This window comes from Canis aureus, chromosome 19, assembly GCF_053574225.1.
Source record: "Canis aureus isolate CA01 chromosome 19, VMU_Caureus_v.1.0, whole genome shotgun sequence".
Taxonomy (NCBI): Eukaryota; Metazoa; Chordata; class Mammalia; order Carnivora; family Canidae; genus Canis; species Canis aureus.
The window spans coordinates 9049710-9064703 of NC_135629.1; the positions used below are offsets into that span (position 1 = coordinate 9049710).

A 14994-nucleotide genomic window follows, 5' to 3' on the forward strand; every position below is an offset into this window, starting at 1 on the left:
TCCCATTCCAAGAGCTCCTAGCCCATCCCCCTAACTCCGAAGCATCCCTGAGATGGGGTGGGAAGTGATATCAGACACATACCCTTTTTTTTTGTCATGACCTGTACTAATAACAGATGTATTTTATATCATGACTCAGTAAACACACACAGTTAACCAAAATAAGGATATCAGAAAGTAATGTGATGCACTTGGAAGTATTTTCTATTTCTTTCTTTTTTGTAATGCTAATTACCACCCACTAAACTGATTTGACAATCCACTAAAGGGGTATGATTCTAGGTTTGAGCTGCTGCTGACCTGGACCAAATGCTTCCCCACACCCTCAGTGAGGCCAGTGATGGGACAGTGATGTTCCTTCCCAAAGTCTCGCACTAAGTGGCTGAGCAAATCCAGATTAGAACAGGTTTTCTGCCTTCCTGCCCTAGGCCCTTCTCCTGGGTGCTGCAGAAATGGAAGGGCAAGTGGTTCTAAGTCAGGAGGGTTAGGAGAGTCTAAGCTGGGTCCCAGCATATTCTGTTCATAGCATGATCATCCAAAGAAGCTGGCTTCAGGCTCAGACTCTGGGAAGGGACAGCTGTCCCACCCATCTTGCAGACATCTACATTAGAGAAAGGGGGCCTAGATCCAAGCCCCAACTCTGCCACTAACAAGCCACTTCCCCTCTCTGTGCCTCCATTTCCTCATCTGTAAAATGGGAGGTTGGCCTAGAAGCCCTGCCAAGCTCCAGCATTCTGAGACGACCAGCTGGAGGGCTTACCCTGATACTTTTCTTTGCTTCCATCAAGTTAGTACACCCTTGTTGGTGACCTCCTCTCTCCCCCAGACTCTCCTCCAGGATGTAGATTTCGATGTTTATGAGCTGTTTGGGGGAGCAGTGACTTACTAGAGTGACACAGCAGAGTTAAGGGATAAGGACTTGAATCCAGCTCCTGCCACTCCTTCACAGAAGACCTCAGGTGCATCCCTTTCTCCGGTCTCCGTTTCCCCATCTGAACAATTAGAGTTGGACATTCCCAAGTAAGGGACACAGCACAGTTGCTGGTGATGCTAACTTGAAAGCATAAAAGCTCTGACCTGTTGACTCAGCATTTCCCAATGGGGTGGGGATGGCTTTTGATTTATTTGGCTTTTAGGCTAGGTGATTTATACACATGGAGCTAAACTCAAATGGTTCAATAGCGCAGACAGTGAAGCAGCCTCTCATGCTGGTTCCCGCCTCACAGGCAGCCACCGTCACCAGCTCCTTGGGTGACTAGGCCAGTGTCTGTGCCTGTGGTTTGGGGCAGGCTCTCCCAGGCAACCCTGAGGCTGATCGGACCAGAAACCTCAGCCTGGGCCACCTCTAGGGTCCTACGAACATTTTCAGGTTCCTTTTGCAGCTGTCACTGGAACATAAACTCTGCCTCCCTCAGTTTTCGCATCTGTCAAGGGGACAAATCATGTTGCCTTCTTCCCTTGAGAAGACAGAAGACAGAACAGATCAAAACAGGCTTGTCGATCACCCCCCAGACACATGTAACATGCTGCCTCGGGTACATTTTCCGATACTGATTGAAGCCACAGCAGATAAAGCCATCAGGAGAGCAGCAGTCTGGGATTTGCCCGGTTATCCGGGGGTGTTGGGAGCCCTTGGAGTCACAGACAACGGGTGTCACCAGAAACAACAGATGTTTAAAAGCCTTTATTTAATGAAAACAGGAAGCACCCATTTTCTGGCTGTTTTTCCTCAGTGAGAAAAATCTTGGATAATTTTAGCAAAAGAAGGAATTTTTTTTTTAATTTTACAGTTATTTTGTCTACATGGAAAGTGTATTTCAGCCAGATCGGTGCTTCTGTGGCTTAAGTCTTAATCATCTCTGGATCCTCGGTGCCCAGAAGAGTTCGATGTTCAGTAGCTGTTTGTCAAACAAATGAACCAGTCCCTTTGGCAAGGAAATGCTGAATGCGGTTTAAGGAAGCACCCCATTGGGTTGGAGGAATCCTGAATCGCTTCATGAGTAGAAGGCATTGCACAGGAGAGAGGGAGAGATTTGTGACACACAGATTAAAAGGGGGAGAGTGGAGCACCTGAGGACTCAATGGTTGAGCGTCTGCCTTTGGCTCAAGGTGTGATCCCAGCGTCCTGGGATCAAGTCCTGCCTCAGGCTCCCTGTATGGAGCCTGTTTCTCCCTCTGCCTGTGTCTCTGACTCTCTGTGTGTGTCTCTCATGAATAAATAAAATCTTTAGGAAAAAATAAAACTCATCCCCCTTTTACAAATGAGGAAGCCAACACTCAGTTGGGTCCCCAGGACAAAGCTCAACCCTGCCTTTCAGTTCCTGATCCCCCTCTCCCAGAGGCAGAGAAGCCTCCACCACACAGAGGAAACTGTGGGAGCCATAAAAATTAGCTGCCTCCTTTTTCTCCCTGAGCCAGCTTGTTTTGGGGAGCCCCAGAGGGTGGGATTCCAAGCAGGCAGATTTCAACTCCCCAAGACAGCCTGGAAAGCATGAGTCTTTCTAAAACACGGTACTAATCACCTCATCCCCAGTTCAGAACTTACCATGGCTCCCAGGCTTGGTATCAAGCCACTGATTCCAGCACCTTCTGAGTGCAGGCGCTTCTCTAGTTCATGGCCACCAGCTCCTGCCCCTCATCCTCCTCAGCCTCAGCCCCTCCAGAACACCTGCCACACTTTCCGCAACCCCCTTTGCACCTTCTCTGCCAGTGCATCTCAGGGAACAGTTCTCTCTGGCCCGGGCCACAATGAAGTGGTCATCTGTGTAGTCCCAGCCAGGGCGCCGTGCCAGGCACCAGAGCCTCAGTTAGTGTTGGCTGAACAAAAGCAGCTCAAATATCCCCTTCTCCAAGAAGCTTTCGCATATTTCTTCTCTCCATCTACTTCCTTCTGAAGGAATGGCACCCTCCTCTGTGCTCCCAGAGCTCTTTGTACAGAGATCTTTACCAAAGACCCTGCCTCCTGCAAGAGTACAAGTCAGGCCCAGAACAACTGCTCTCATCTGAAAAAAAGAATGATATGATAGACTTGTTCCACTATAGAGTGGTCAGCCTTAGAAGGAGTGAGCACCCCATCGTCAGAGGCATGCAAGCAGAGGCTGGCTGGCCATCTGTTGGGATGCCTAACAGGAATCTCGGCAATGAACAGAGAGTCAGAGTCATGATCTGAAGCCCCTTCCAACTCCAAGACCTCAAGCGTCTTTCAGTCAAACATAACCTGAATTATTGCTTTGAAGGGGAGCCAGATAAGGCATATAGAGCCAACAGAGCAGTGGCTCTTTCCTTTCCTCTTGGATCAGGAGACACCAAGGGACCGCCGTCCAGGTTACAGCTGTTGTGAGGACATCGATAAATTATGTAAGCAGGATGTTGGACATTCCACATCCCCACTCCCTCTGGCTCTGTAGAAAGAGGTCATGTTTACCTATGCAAGCAGGCACAAGGCAGAGGCCTTGCTCACGTGGCCCCAAGCCCTGAGAGGGCACCAGAAGGCTCTTCCCCAAGCCCTGGAAACACACCCAGAGGAGATCTCTGGTCAGCTTACCCTGCTCTAGCCCTTGTGACGGGGAGATCACTACCTGTCACCACAGAGCTGGTCTCATACAATTCTAGTAACCAGAGAGGCCTCCTGACCTTGGCCTGGAACCTGCCTCTTCACGACATTTGTTCCTTGCTCTACCACAAGATGGCTGTGCTCAGGAGTCTTGTTTTTCTCTACAAGCAGCAGGGGGGAGCCCCTGAAGGAGTATGACACCCGGGCTGAACTTCAGGCAGGTCGCTGGCGGTCAGGTGGAGGAACGATAGAAGAGGGGTAAGGCCAGAGGCAGGGAGATTGGGTAAGGTCTGGGCAGTGACCCCACCTTGGAATGGTGGTGCTCTGTGCAGCTGCTGTGGGGGTGGACAGAGGCTAAATATTTTCAAGATCAAGCCTTGTGTTTAAAATTCCTGAGGGTGGGAAGAGGACCAGCGGTCAGGAGCTGCCCACAGCCAGGTTTTGAACCAATGTTCTAACCCTTTGTATTAGTTTGCTGGGGCCGCCGTAACAAGTTACACAGGCTGGGTGGGCGGTGCGGGGGACGGGGCTCAAACAACAGGACTGGACCCTCTCACAGTTCTGGAGGCTGCAAGTCCAAGGTCATGGTGTTGGCAGGGTTGGTTTCTTCTGAGGGCCCTGGGGAAGAATCTGCTTCAGACCTTCACCCCTCCCCCATTCCCACCCTCAAGTTTATGGGAGTTCGCTGGAAATCTTCAGCCCTCCTTGGCTTCCGGCAGCAGCACCCAATCTCTGCCTTCATCATCACCTGACAGTCTCCCTGTGTGCGTGTCTGGGTCCAAATTCTCCCGTCGGATAAAAGCCCCAGTCACGGTGGTTAAGGGCCACTGACCTTGACTTTGGGGGGCGGAGTGCAAGTTCAGTCCCTCTCAGCCGTGGCTTGGCAGAGTGGGGATGGAAGTGAGCTCCCAGGAACTATGATGTGTGTGAAGAATGAGAGTTAGACTCAGCCTCTCCAAGCGTGAGATTCTAAAGTGCTTTGGTCTTTTAGTACAACTGGATTTTCTGCCCTTGACATGTCCTCTTCCACTCAAAGACGTTTTGCAGCAACCAGCAAGTATTACCATATTATTTTATCATCTGTCACTGCCCATGGGTAAGAATCACTTGTTCAGTTGATCTATGTTTTGTGTAAAGGGCTGCAGCAGCTCCAGGCTGATTTCTGCATCCTAATTGCGGGGCAAATAAATCCACAGCTCTGCCTAGGAGCAGGGACTGGGGAAGGGGATGGTGCTTACCCCACTTCTGACTGGCTGGGTCTACTCTGGCCTCATTGGCCCAGACATCAGTCTATCATTACAGTCAGAGAGGGCAGGAGGTAGTCCTTACTCTCTCATGGAAATGTCCTATTTTACATGAAGTATAATCATTTGTATTTATTCTAAGCCAGTGTCACATTCTGTAAATTCAGTGTTCCCAAATGCAATGCGCCCCCCCCCCAAAAAAAAAACCCTGAAAATACAGGAACATATTTATCTATCACTGACTTTGCAGGAATTACGCATGTGTATAAAGCAGGGACACATTCCTATGCCATAGTAGAATGTTCTATTCTCACCTGAAGTGTTCTTGAGGTCTTTCTCAAAGTCCTTGCCCAGGTCAGGATAGCCTAGGGTTTTATCTCAGAGAGGGATAATATGGTGGGAAGTGGTAGCTGCCTGGGACTCCACTGAGAATTCTGAGACCATATCAGGGTTTAATCAGAGGATTCTGTGATCGATTAACAATGCCTGCCACAGGCACAGAAAGGGAAGAGACAGCCCACATGCCATATGTGCTATCAGTATCTCATGGTCATCCAGGCCCCTTACACTGGAGCTGCCTGTGAACAGGGCTCACTCTGGGATCCATAAGGGAAGTGAGGGCCTGCCCTAGGTGGTACTCACCCCCATTGCTTCTGCCTTCCTGCCAGGTCCCAGAAGCCATCCGCAAGTGCCAGAGGGCAGGCATCACAGTTCGCATGGTCACTGGTGACAATATCAACACGGCCAGGGCCATCGCCATCAAGTGTGGCATCATCCATCCTGGGGAAGACTTTCTATGCCTGGAGGGCAAGGAGTTCAACCGGAGGATCCGCAATGAGAAGGGGGAGGTAAGTGCCCAGCACAAGGAAGCTTCCAAGGGATGAGCTCGGATGGGGGCTGGGAGGCATGGGGGCCGCATGACTGTAGAGAAGACAGCCAGCGTGCCACTAAGAACCCACTCACTTTGGGTAAGTCCTCTCCCTTCTCCAGACCTCAGTTTCTCTCTCTGATACCCCTCCCAACCCACTCCCTCCCCCATCCCTCTCCAGATTGAACAGGAGCGAATTGACAAGATCTGGCCAAAGCTACGGGTGCTGGCTCGTTCCTCCCCCACGGACAAGCATACCCTCGTCAAAGGTAAGACTTGGGGGGGCAGCTCTGAGACCAGAATCCGCTCCTCTCCTGGTACCTGCAGCTTCTTTCCAGGACAGAGGGGCTTTTGCACGGAGCTCCCCACACCTGGCAACACCCTTGTTTCACCCCATTGCAGCCCTGGGAGGGCCTCAAAGGGCCACAGTGGGATGGGGAGGTTGTGAATCTTCTCTCTGGGTTCCACCTCTTCTAGAAAACAATGGGCTGGGCCTGTCTAGGTCCAAAAGTCTTTACCTGAGGGTCAAATAGGGCCCACAGACATGTTATATTTGACTGATGTAGTGCCTTTTTTTATGTTGAATTTGGATGGCTTTATACACACTCTCCTTTCACTTTGAATCAGTCTTCACCACTCCTTATTGTTTGACATCCTGCCCACTTGACTTATTTATGTTCTCAGCCTGGCCCCAGAGCTTGTCTTCCTGGTCTGCATGATCTCTGAGGACTCCAACAAACATCTGTGACCAGAACCCCAGGGGTGGGCTCTCCTGGGAATAGCAACCTGAGAGATGAGACCAAAAGCTAGCATCCTTCTCCTTCCCTGTCTTCCTCCAGAGAGAAGGAGCATACCATTTGTTGAGCCCATATAGGTGGCCGGGTGCTGGGCACTTTTAGAGTCATACAGCCCTGGCTTCAAGTCCTGGCTCTTCCACTAACCTGTTCTATAGCCTTGGGCAAGTCTCTCCTCTACTGGGACTCAATTTCTCCATCTTTAAAATGGCCATAGAAGGGCAGGTTTCTGGCTGAGGTCATCCCTGGGGCATCTTGGATTCCTCTCCCAAAATGCTGCCCAAGGACATTAGAGGAGGCAGATCTGGCTTGGGAATAGAGACTCAGAACCTCAGAATCACAGATACCAGAGCAAGAAGCCCCCCAGCCAATCCCCATTTCTATCTTAATCACTCACTCATTCATTTACTCATTCTCTTGATAAATATTTATTAAGGATCTGCTAAGTGCCAGGCCCTGCTCTTGGCAGACATGCTCCTTCCATCTTAGAATTCTTGGTCCAAAGAGTCCATCCAGCAGACATTAAACAGGTTTCCTTCCACAGACCTAGAGGCTGTAATCAGTGGAAGGGTAGGATAGGGCCCTCTGTTGGCGTCTCACTCAGGCTGGGGATGGATGTCACATCATAGGCCATCGAAGGTAGGTCGAGGGTCCAGGAGAAAGGGCTTTTGTTTTCAGGTGGGTCAGAGAACTGCACTGTGAAAGACCAGAGGCAAAGCTTCCCAGGCACCCTCAGGAAATGTAAAGAAGCTCAGTTGGCCAGGCAGGGACCTCAGGTGAGAGAGGAAGACCAGAGAAGAGGGTGCTGGTATCAGATCATGTAGGGCCTTGAATGCCAGGCCAATGACCTGTGCTGTTAGCCCAGCATTGGGAGCCACTAGGAAGGCCTTGAGGGGAAAAGTGTTATTTTATAAAGTTCATTGCCCGCTTGTGGGGAGAACCACCAGGATTGTCCAGCTGTAAGAGCTACTTCCCAGATCAGGGTAGGGTGATGACAGCACAGGTGGAGCTGGAAGTCAATAGGTCAGAGACCTATTTGGGTGGTAGAAGGACCTGGGCCCAGCAGTCGTTCAGATATAGTTGAGGGATGAGATGGGGTGAGGGGTCCCAGATTCCCTCAGTCTATACAGGTTCAAGAGCTTGCAGCATGTCAGGATGGCCCCTGGTTTTTAAATGGGCAGCTGGGTGTCAGGAGTCACAAGGGACAGATCTGAGAGTGATGAGTTCAGTTTAGGGCCAGCTGAGCTGGAGGCCGTATGACATCCAAGTGGAGATGTCCAGAAGACAGCTTGCCATCTGTGGAGTCAGGGCTCAGCACAGAGATAAAGACGCAGGTGGGCTGTGCTACATGGGGAGAGCAGAGGAGCCTGCCAAACCCCTGAACCTCCCACATGAGTGATGGGCAGAGGCTGAGAGATGGAGAAGAGGCAGCCAGAGGAGTGGGAGGACACCAGGATCAGCGGTGTCCAAGAAGACAAAGAAGGGAGCTTGCCGAGGAGGAAGGTGTGGTCCACGGCAGGAATGGCACTGAGAGGTCCAGAGAGATAGGACAGGAATGTGACCATAGGCGATGGCCACAGGAAGGTCCTTGGTGACCGCACGCAGGCAGGCCATGTCAGTGGAGTGGCAAAGCCATGCCGGCTCTGGAGGTGGAGGAGAGTGGTCTGGGAGAAGGTGTCCTCCCAGCTCCCCTTCTATTGGGAACAGCAGGAGGGCTGTGTCAAAGCTGGTACCAGTCTGCGGGTCCACAGAGGAAAATGTGGCCCCTCCCTGCTTTGGAGGAGCAGATAGGCATGCTGAGGGAAGGCCTCGCATGCCCAGTGGACAGAACCTGGAGGCTGAGTCTTGGCTGGGGACTGGGGGACTGCCACCAGCTGGGGTGGGGGTGGGGGACAGCCTAGGATGAGTCCCAGACCACGTGGCCTTGGCACTAGGCCTTGAAGAGGGTGGAAGCTGGACCACTCCCGAGGGCTGGGGAAGTGGCTGCAAGGACCTACAAAGGCTTCTCAGGGAACCTGTTCCCTCATCCCTTGGGCTGCTGCTGCTTCTTACCAGGCACAGGGCAGGGAGAGACATACGGGAGCTACAGCAATCTGATTAGGGCAGGTGAGGGTACTCAGGGAGACACAAAGGCTTCCCCAGGGGAAGTGGCATCCGAGCTGAGACTACAGGCACAAGACAGGCCCAGCCAGCCAACGGAGAAGCCCAAGCAGACAAGGGCAAGGGGGCCGGCTTTGTACACGGAGAGCCATTCCTATGACTGGAGCACAGATTGGGGGTGGCCAGGGACAAGAGAAGAGAAGATCAGAGAACAGGTGAGTCTGATCACCAGGGACATCAAACTTTCTGCATGGAGCTTAAAACATGGATGTCACCCTGAGGCTAGCACGGGCCATGACAGAATGACTATTGGTTTAGAGGGAGGCAACAGGGGTTAGAGAGAAATCCTGGTGCTGCTGTGCAGGTTGGACGGGCAGCCTGGGGTTAGTGGGTGGCAGAGACGATGCTGGTGGCAGAGGGGAGGGGGACAGAGAGAAGTGGAATGTTTCACTTCCAGTGGGATCTTGGAGCAGAAACTCCAGGCTTTGGTGATGGATGTGAGATGTGAAATGAGGGACATGCCAAGAGTGACATTCAAATTTCTGTCCTGTCCATGGACATATCCTCTCAAGTTCCATATGTGACCAATGATGACATCTTTCACCCACCATTTTCCGCTGGCCCCTGCTCAGTGACAAGGCCACATGCTGTTTATTCAACTTGTTGAATATTTTATTTTTATTTATTTATTCTTTTTTAAAGATTTTATTTATTCGAGAGAAAGAGAGCAAGACAGAGAGAATAGGGTGGGGTGGGCAGGGAGGAGCAGAGGGAGAGGGTCTCCCCACTGAGCAGGGAGCCCAAGGACCCTGGGATCATGACCTGAAACACAAACAGACGTTTAACCAACTGAGCCAGCCAGGTGCCCCTGAATATTTTGTTGAGGGTAGATGTCTGAGAGAGGTCCGGGTCAGGGGTCATTGGCAAATGGCACAGCCCAGGCCTCCTCAGGAGGGACTATGGGTGTACAGGGAGAAGGAGCTGAGGGAGGAGCAGATGATAGGAGAACAGAGGCGCTCCTAGAACTCAGGCAGAGGGGGAGGTGTTTCCAACCAGGTGGCCCCCAGTGTGGCCAAGGGCTGCGGAGAGTGCAGAGTGTGCTGGAGAGGCAGTCAGGGCCCAGACCGCAGAGGACTGAGGTGCCCAACATCCCCTGCAGGTGCTGGCAGCCGCAGGCAAGCCTGGAGCTGGGAAGAGCCACAATGGGAGGGGGTGGCAGGGCAGGGGCCAAAGAGGAGGCTGTGCCCGGCCCGGGGTCCTCCCAACGGTCAGGGCTGGCCGGGGCTGCCTCTGGCCCATGGAGTGTCCTGGGGCCCTGAGCGCACTCCCGCCCCACCCCACAGGCATCATCGATAGCACACACACCGAGCAGCGGCAGGTGGTGGCCGTGACGGGGGATGGCACCAACGATGGGCCTGCGCTCAAGAAGGCTGACGTGGGCTTTGCCATGGTAGGGGCAGCTCGCATCGGGCCCCAGGGTGGGCCTGGCAGGAGCTCATGGGCAGGGGGTATGGACAACACAGCCTCAAGCTGTCTGTGCAGGACACCCAGTGCACACTCAGCTCACCCACCATCCACCTCATGGGCCCAGGGCTCTCAAGCCTCAGCCTGGCCCCTGGGGTCCCCCTGGAAGGGTGGAAGGGGGCTCCCTGCAATGATGGGGGTGGGGGGAAGCTAAGGGGAGGGTAGGCCAGGGAACAACTTCCCAAAGGCAGAGAGCTGGCCTCAGGGGCCTGGGTCTAGGGGGTGGGGTACATGCACACACACACCATGTGGTCTGGCCGTGCTGGGCAGTTGGGAGTATGCATGTGGGGGTTTGTATAGGACTGAGGATGTGTAGGGGATGAGGACAGTGTTGCTTGAGCTGCTCACCCCCCAGCCGCCCCTCACAGGCTCCTGTTCCTGTCCCCACAGGGCATCGCAGGCACGGACGTGGCCAAGGAGGCCTCAGACATCATCCTAACGGATGACAACTTCAGCAGCATTGTCAAGGCAGTGATGTGGGGCCGCAATGTCTATGACAGCATCTCCAAATTCCTGCAGTTCCAGCTGACGGTCAACGTGGTGGCTGTGATCGTGGCCTTCACCGGCGCCTGCATCACACAGGTGGGTCCTTGGGGGGCGGGGAGTGCAGGTGGGCAGGGCCGGGCATACCAAAGCATGGGGAAGGCCCTGCCAAGGGCCAGGAGTTGCATCACAGACCACAGGTGCAGGCACCAGCCTGAGGAAATGAGGCTCAGTCAGGCGGGAGGCTGGCCCAAGATCATCTAGCGAACAAGAGATGTCAAGCCTCACCCCCATGTCTGTCTCGTCCAGTCACAGCCCTGGTCCTTGCTGCAGGAGGCAGAAGAGGTCATCCTCAAAGGAAGGCAGAGGCCCCAAAGGCCCAGAGGGAGGCAGAGGCAGGGCAGGGCCCAAGGGGGGTCAGGCAACCCGCTGGGGGCAAGGAGCCAGCAGAGTCCTGGGGGCCTCAGTTCTGGCAGGAGAGGCCTATTTGCCTGGGGCCCTAAGGCCAGGTTAGGGCTCTTTGTCACTGGGAGAGGCAGTTGTCTGTCAGGATCACCATCTGGCCATGAGCAGCCCCATCCCGAGCTCAGGGGAAGCCAGCCAGCAGGCCTGCATGTCTTCAGCCTCGCTCCTTCCTCACCTGGCCCCAGAAGGTGAGAGCTATAATGATCCCCATTTTACAGAAGCAGAAACCAAGGCTGAGGGTGGACCAGCCAGGAACCTGCCATTGTTCCTGCAGCCTCCTGTCTTCTCCTAGGGGCTGACCAGCCCGGCCTGGAGAGGAAAGGGCCAGTATTTCAAGGCCTCCTGGCAATCACACGGGTAGACAAGCTCCTGCCCACAGAGAGGAGCCCCCAGAGGCCCAGAAGGCAGCACTGCCCCAAAGAGCTCTGTGGCCTTAGGAATGCTGCTCCCTTCACTGCGTTCTGAGCCCCTGGGGCTGCATGTGGCAGCACCCAGTGCCCTATCCTAGAGTCAGAGCTGGGAGGTGGCCGGTGGGTCCCTTCTACTGTCAGGGCCCTCTCCTGGTCTATGGGTGACAGACGCCCTCTAGTGGTACTTGGGGAAGCCTTCCACAGCACCGCAGCTCCTGCAGGCTTCTCAGGGACCCACTGATGCCCTTGGGGAAACAGGTTCAAGGAGAACTATCAGTTTGCCTAAGGCCTGAAGTTGAGCTTGTGGCAGGGCTATGTAGGCGTTGGTGGGGACATGGGAGGCTCTGACCCCGAAGCACATATAAACAGAGAAGGTGGGTGAGCAGGAAAAAGCCTCAGGACGAGGGAACGTGGCTGCTCCAGGGCATAGATAGGAGAGGTGGCCTGCAGGAAGGGCTCTGATGAATCCAGGAAGTGAGTGAGTGGATGGGGTGTGGTCAGAGTGGGTCTCGGGGGCTGCACTGAGAAACGATACAGGGGTGAAGAACAGTTTAGGTTAGGCTATTAGGTTTCCAGGGTCTGTGGGCTTCCTGCAGGTGGTGTTCCACAGTAGATGAGGCTAAAAGAACAGAGGGAGAGGAGGTATGGGCTGGAGAGAGGGTGATGCTAGGGAGAGGTGGGCACCGAAAGCCAGAGGGATGGTGTGGTGAAGAAAGTAGGGCTGAGGAAGGGGCCATAGGAGCAGAGATTTAAAAGATGAGGCAAGAGGAGCCCTGAGGGAGGAGAAGAAGAAATGGCCAGAGCCCTGGGGCAGGTGGGCCACGAGAGTGGGGTCTAGTGCCAGGAGGAGATAGTGGCCGCACGAGGCAGTGAGGTCGGTGAGAGGAAGCTGGAAAAATGCGTCTCTCGATTGGCAACAAGGAAGATGCTGGGGACCTTGGAGGAAAGAATTTGGGGGGCATGGAAAGGCCAAAGTCTGGCTGCCAAGGACAAGGTCCTTGGGGTGCGACAGTAGAGGGGACAGTTCCTCGAGGCAGTGTACCCCATGTGATATGGTTGTATACAGAGCGGTATGACTCTGTGATCCCAGTCGCAGCCAGAGAAAGGCCTGGAAGGATCCACACCAGAATGTGGACAGCGGCCACTAGTCGTGACAAGGTCATTGACGAGCTTTAGCTCCTTCTGCTCTTCCCTACTTGCCCAAGTTTTCTACCATAGGAAGTTTGTTACTTCTGGAACCATAGATGCACACAGTAATTGCCTAAGGTAAAGTGGGATGACGAGGTAAAAAGGTGGTAGTGACAAGGGGACAGGGGCTGTGGGCACTGTTTGTGGGACAGCAGAGACCAGAGCCATTGATAGTTGAGGGGAAAGCAGCAGTGGGAGACTGAGGAGATAGGATCTGTGTCAGAGACAGGGGAGATCTCGGCCTTAGCCAGGAGACGAGTGTCCACGGGGGCCGAAGGAGAGGAGGGCACATGCTAGGGAAGCAGGCACATCTACCAGAAGGCAGGGAGCTGCTGACCGTCGTGCCTGGAAGACTCAATTTTCTCCTTGCGGGAGAACATGGGTGGGCAGGTCTAGGCCGTGCTCCAGGGAAGGGAAGGCCTGGCAAACTTGTGGGGTGCTCGCTCAGGGGCCCGGTGGGCAGGCCGGCTGAGGGCAGACCCCCTGGGCAGAGCCGGCTCAAGACCAGCAGGAAGCTGCCGAGACCCACACCCGGCACTTCGTAGCAGCCGCGGGCTGGCCTCCCCGTGACAGCCTTCCCCGCCGCTGCTGTCTCCAGGACTCCCCCCTGAAGGCCGTGCAGATGCTCTGGGTAAACCTCATCATGGACACGTTCGCCTCGCTGGCGCTGGCCACGGAGCCGCCCACCGAGACCCTGCTTCTGAGGAAGCCATATGGCCGCAACAAGCCCCTCATCTCACGGACCATGATGAAGAACATCCTGGGCCATGCCGTCTACCAGCTGACCCTCATCTTCACCCTGCTGTTTGTTGGTGAGTCCCCCACCGGCCCACCTGGGACACCCTGGCCATCCCCAGGCTCCTGGATTCACATCCACCCTCTTGTCTGCCAGTGAAGGAACAGGGGACTCAGGGAGGTGAAGTTAGTTGCTCAAGGTCACATAGCAGGTCTGGCCCCTCCTCTGACCCATTCCTGCACTTCATCCGTGCCTCATGCGGGCTTCCTCTGAGATTTCCCTGGGGAGAGGCCGAACACCTGCCTAGCCACCAACTATTTCCACAGCATTTTCCGTTAGGCTGCTTCATTTAGGTCTTGCACGCACTCAGTGGGGCAGGCCCCTGGTCCCCACCATACATTACAGTGAGTGCCCTGAGGCACACAGAGGTGAGGGGACCTGCCTGCGGGGTTCAGCCGAACTGAGGAGCCTGGGTAGAGACCAGGCCTGTTTTCCTTGGGTGAGTTATGGAGAAGCCCAGAGTGGGGAAGGGGCTGGCCCATAGCCACACAGTGAGTCAAGGCCAGCTGGGAGTCCTCAGCCCGGGCAGGGCCCTATCACGTGAGGTGTGTGGCTTTCAATGCCACTGAGCATCTTCCCTCAAAGTCCAGAGTACAGATGTGGGTAGGGCATGGATCCTATTCCTCAAAGGGCAGTCTTCTTGTGTAAATTTTGAAGGTGGTGTGTTGTCAGGACTACTGCATAGATTATCTTTAGAGTCTTTGAAGAAGCCATGTGAATGAAGAAAGAAGACTTCCAGGAAGGGTCAGGGAAGGGGGGGGAGTAGTTCCTAGTTTACTTGCTGGCTTCCCCCCTTGAGCACCTACTCTCAGTGGTCTTGGACTCAGCTAGACACCTCACACTAAGAAAACCCCACAAGCCCTCCTGGCACCAGATAACACAGCTTTGCAAAGAGATGTAGAATGGCATCAAGGCCCGTCATCAGTGGGTGCCCGCACAGCAGCCCGGGGGGCTACTCTCCCCCCACCATGTGGCAACTCAGGTACAAGGGAATGAGGCCACATGGGTGGAGCCAGCCTGGCCTAAAAGCCCCAACCTCCACATAGCAATCAATATTTCTTGTAAGATCTCCTGAAGCTTCCAGAGGTCTCTGCAAGGGACGCAGTCAGCTACAAGCCTTACTTTTTTTCTTAAGATTTTATTTATTCAGGGATCCCTGGGTGGCGCAGCGGTTTGGCGCCTGCCTTTGGCCCAGGGCGCGATCCTGGAGACCCGGGATCGAATCCCACATCGGGCTCCCGGTGCATGGAGCCTGCTTCTCCCTCTGCCTGTGTCTCTGCCTCTCTCTCTCTGTGACTATCATAAATAAATAAAAATTAAAAAAAAAAAGATTTTATTTATTCATCTGAGACAGAGCAATGCAGAGAGAGAGGAAGCATGAGCAGGGGGTAGGCAGAGGGAGAGGGAGAAGCAGACTTCCCATTGAGCCGGAAGCCCAAAGCAGGGCTTGAACCCAGGACCCTGGAATCATGACCTGAGCCAAAGGCAGGTGCTCAACCATCTAAGCCACCCAGGTGCCCCAAGAAACCCCACTTTCAGGGGAGCCCAAGGTCATGATTTCCCATGAGG

General features: G+C 54.2%; 1 protein-coding gene across 11 annotated transcripts in view; it reads left to right on the forward strand.

Moving 5' to 3' along the window:
* The window catches only part of ATP2B2 (ATPase plasma membrane Ca2+ transporting 2), a 371101-nt gene that overhangs the window by 341833 nt on the left and 14274 nt on the right, over positions 1–14994 (forward strand). For all 11 annotated transcript variants that reach the window (XM_077857845.1, XM_077857848.1, XM_077857846.1 and 8 more), the window contains 5 exons: positions 5466–5645; positions 5847–5934; positions 9903–10009; positions 10474–10665; positions 13228–13441. In XM_077857845.1, the coding sequence (XP_077713971.1) occupies positions 5466–5645; positions 5847–5934; positions 9903–10009; positions 10474–10665; positions 13228–13441 (781 nt within the window). The remainder of the gene's footprint in view (positions 1–5465; positions 5646–5846; positions 5935–9902; positions 10010–10473; positions 10666–13227; positions 13442–14994) is intronic.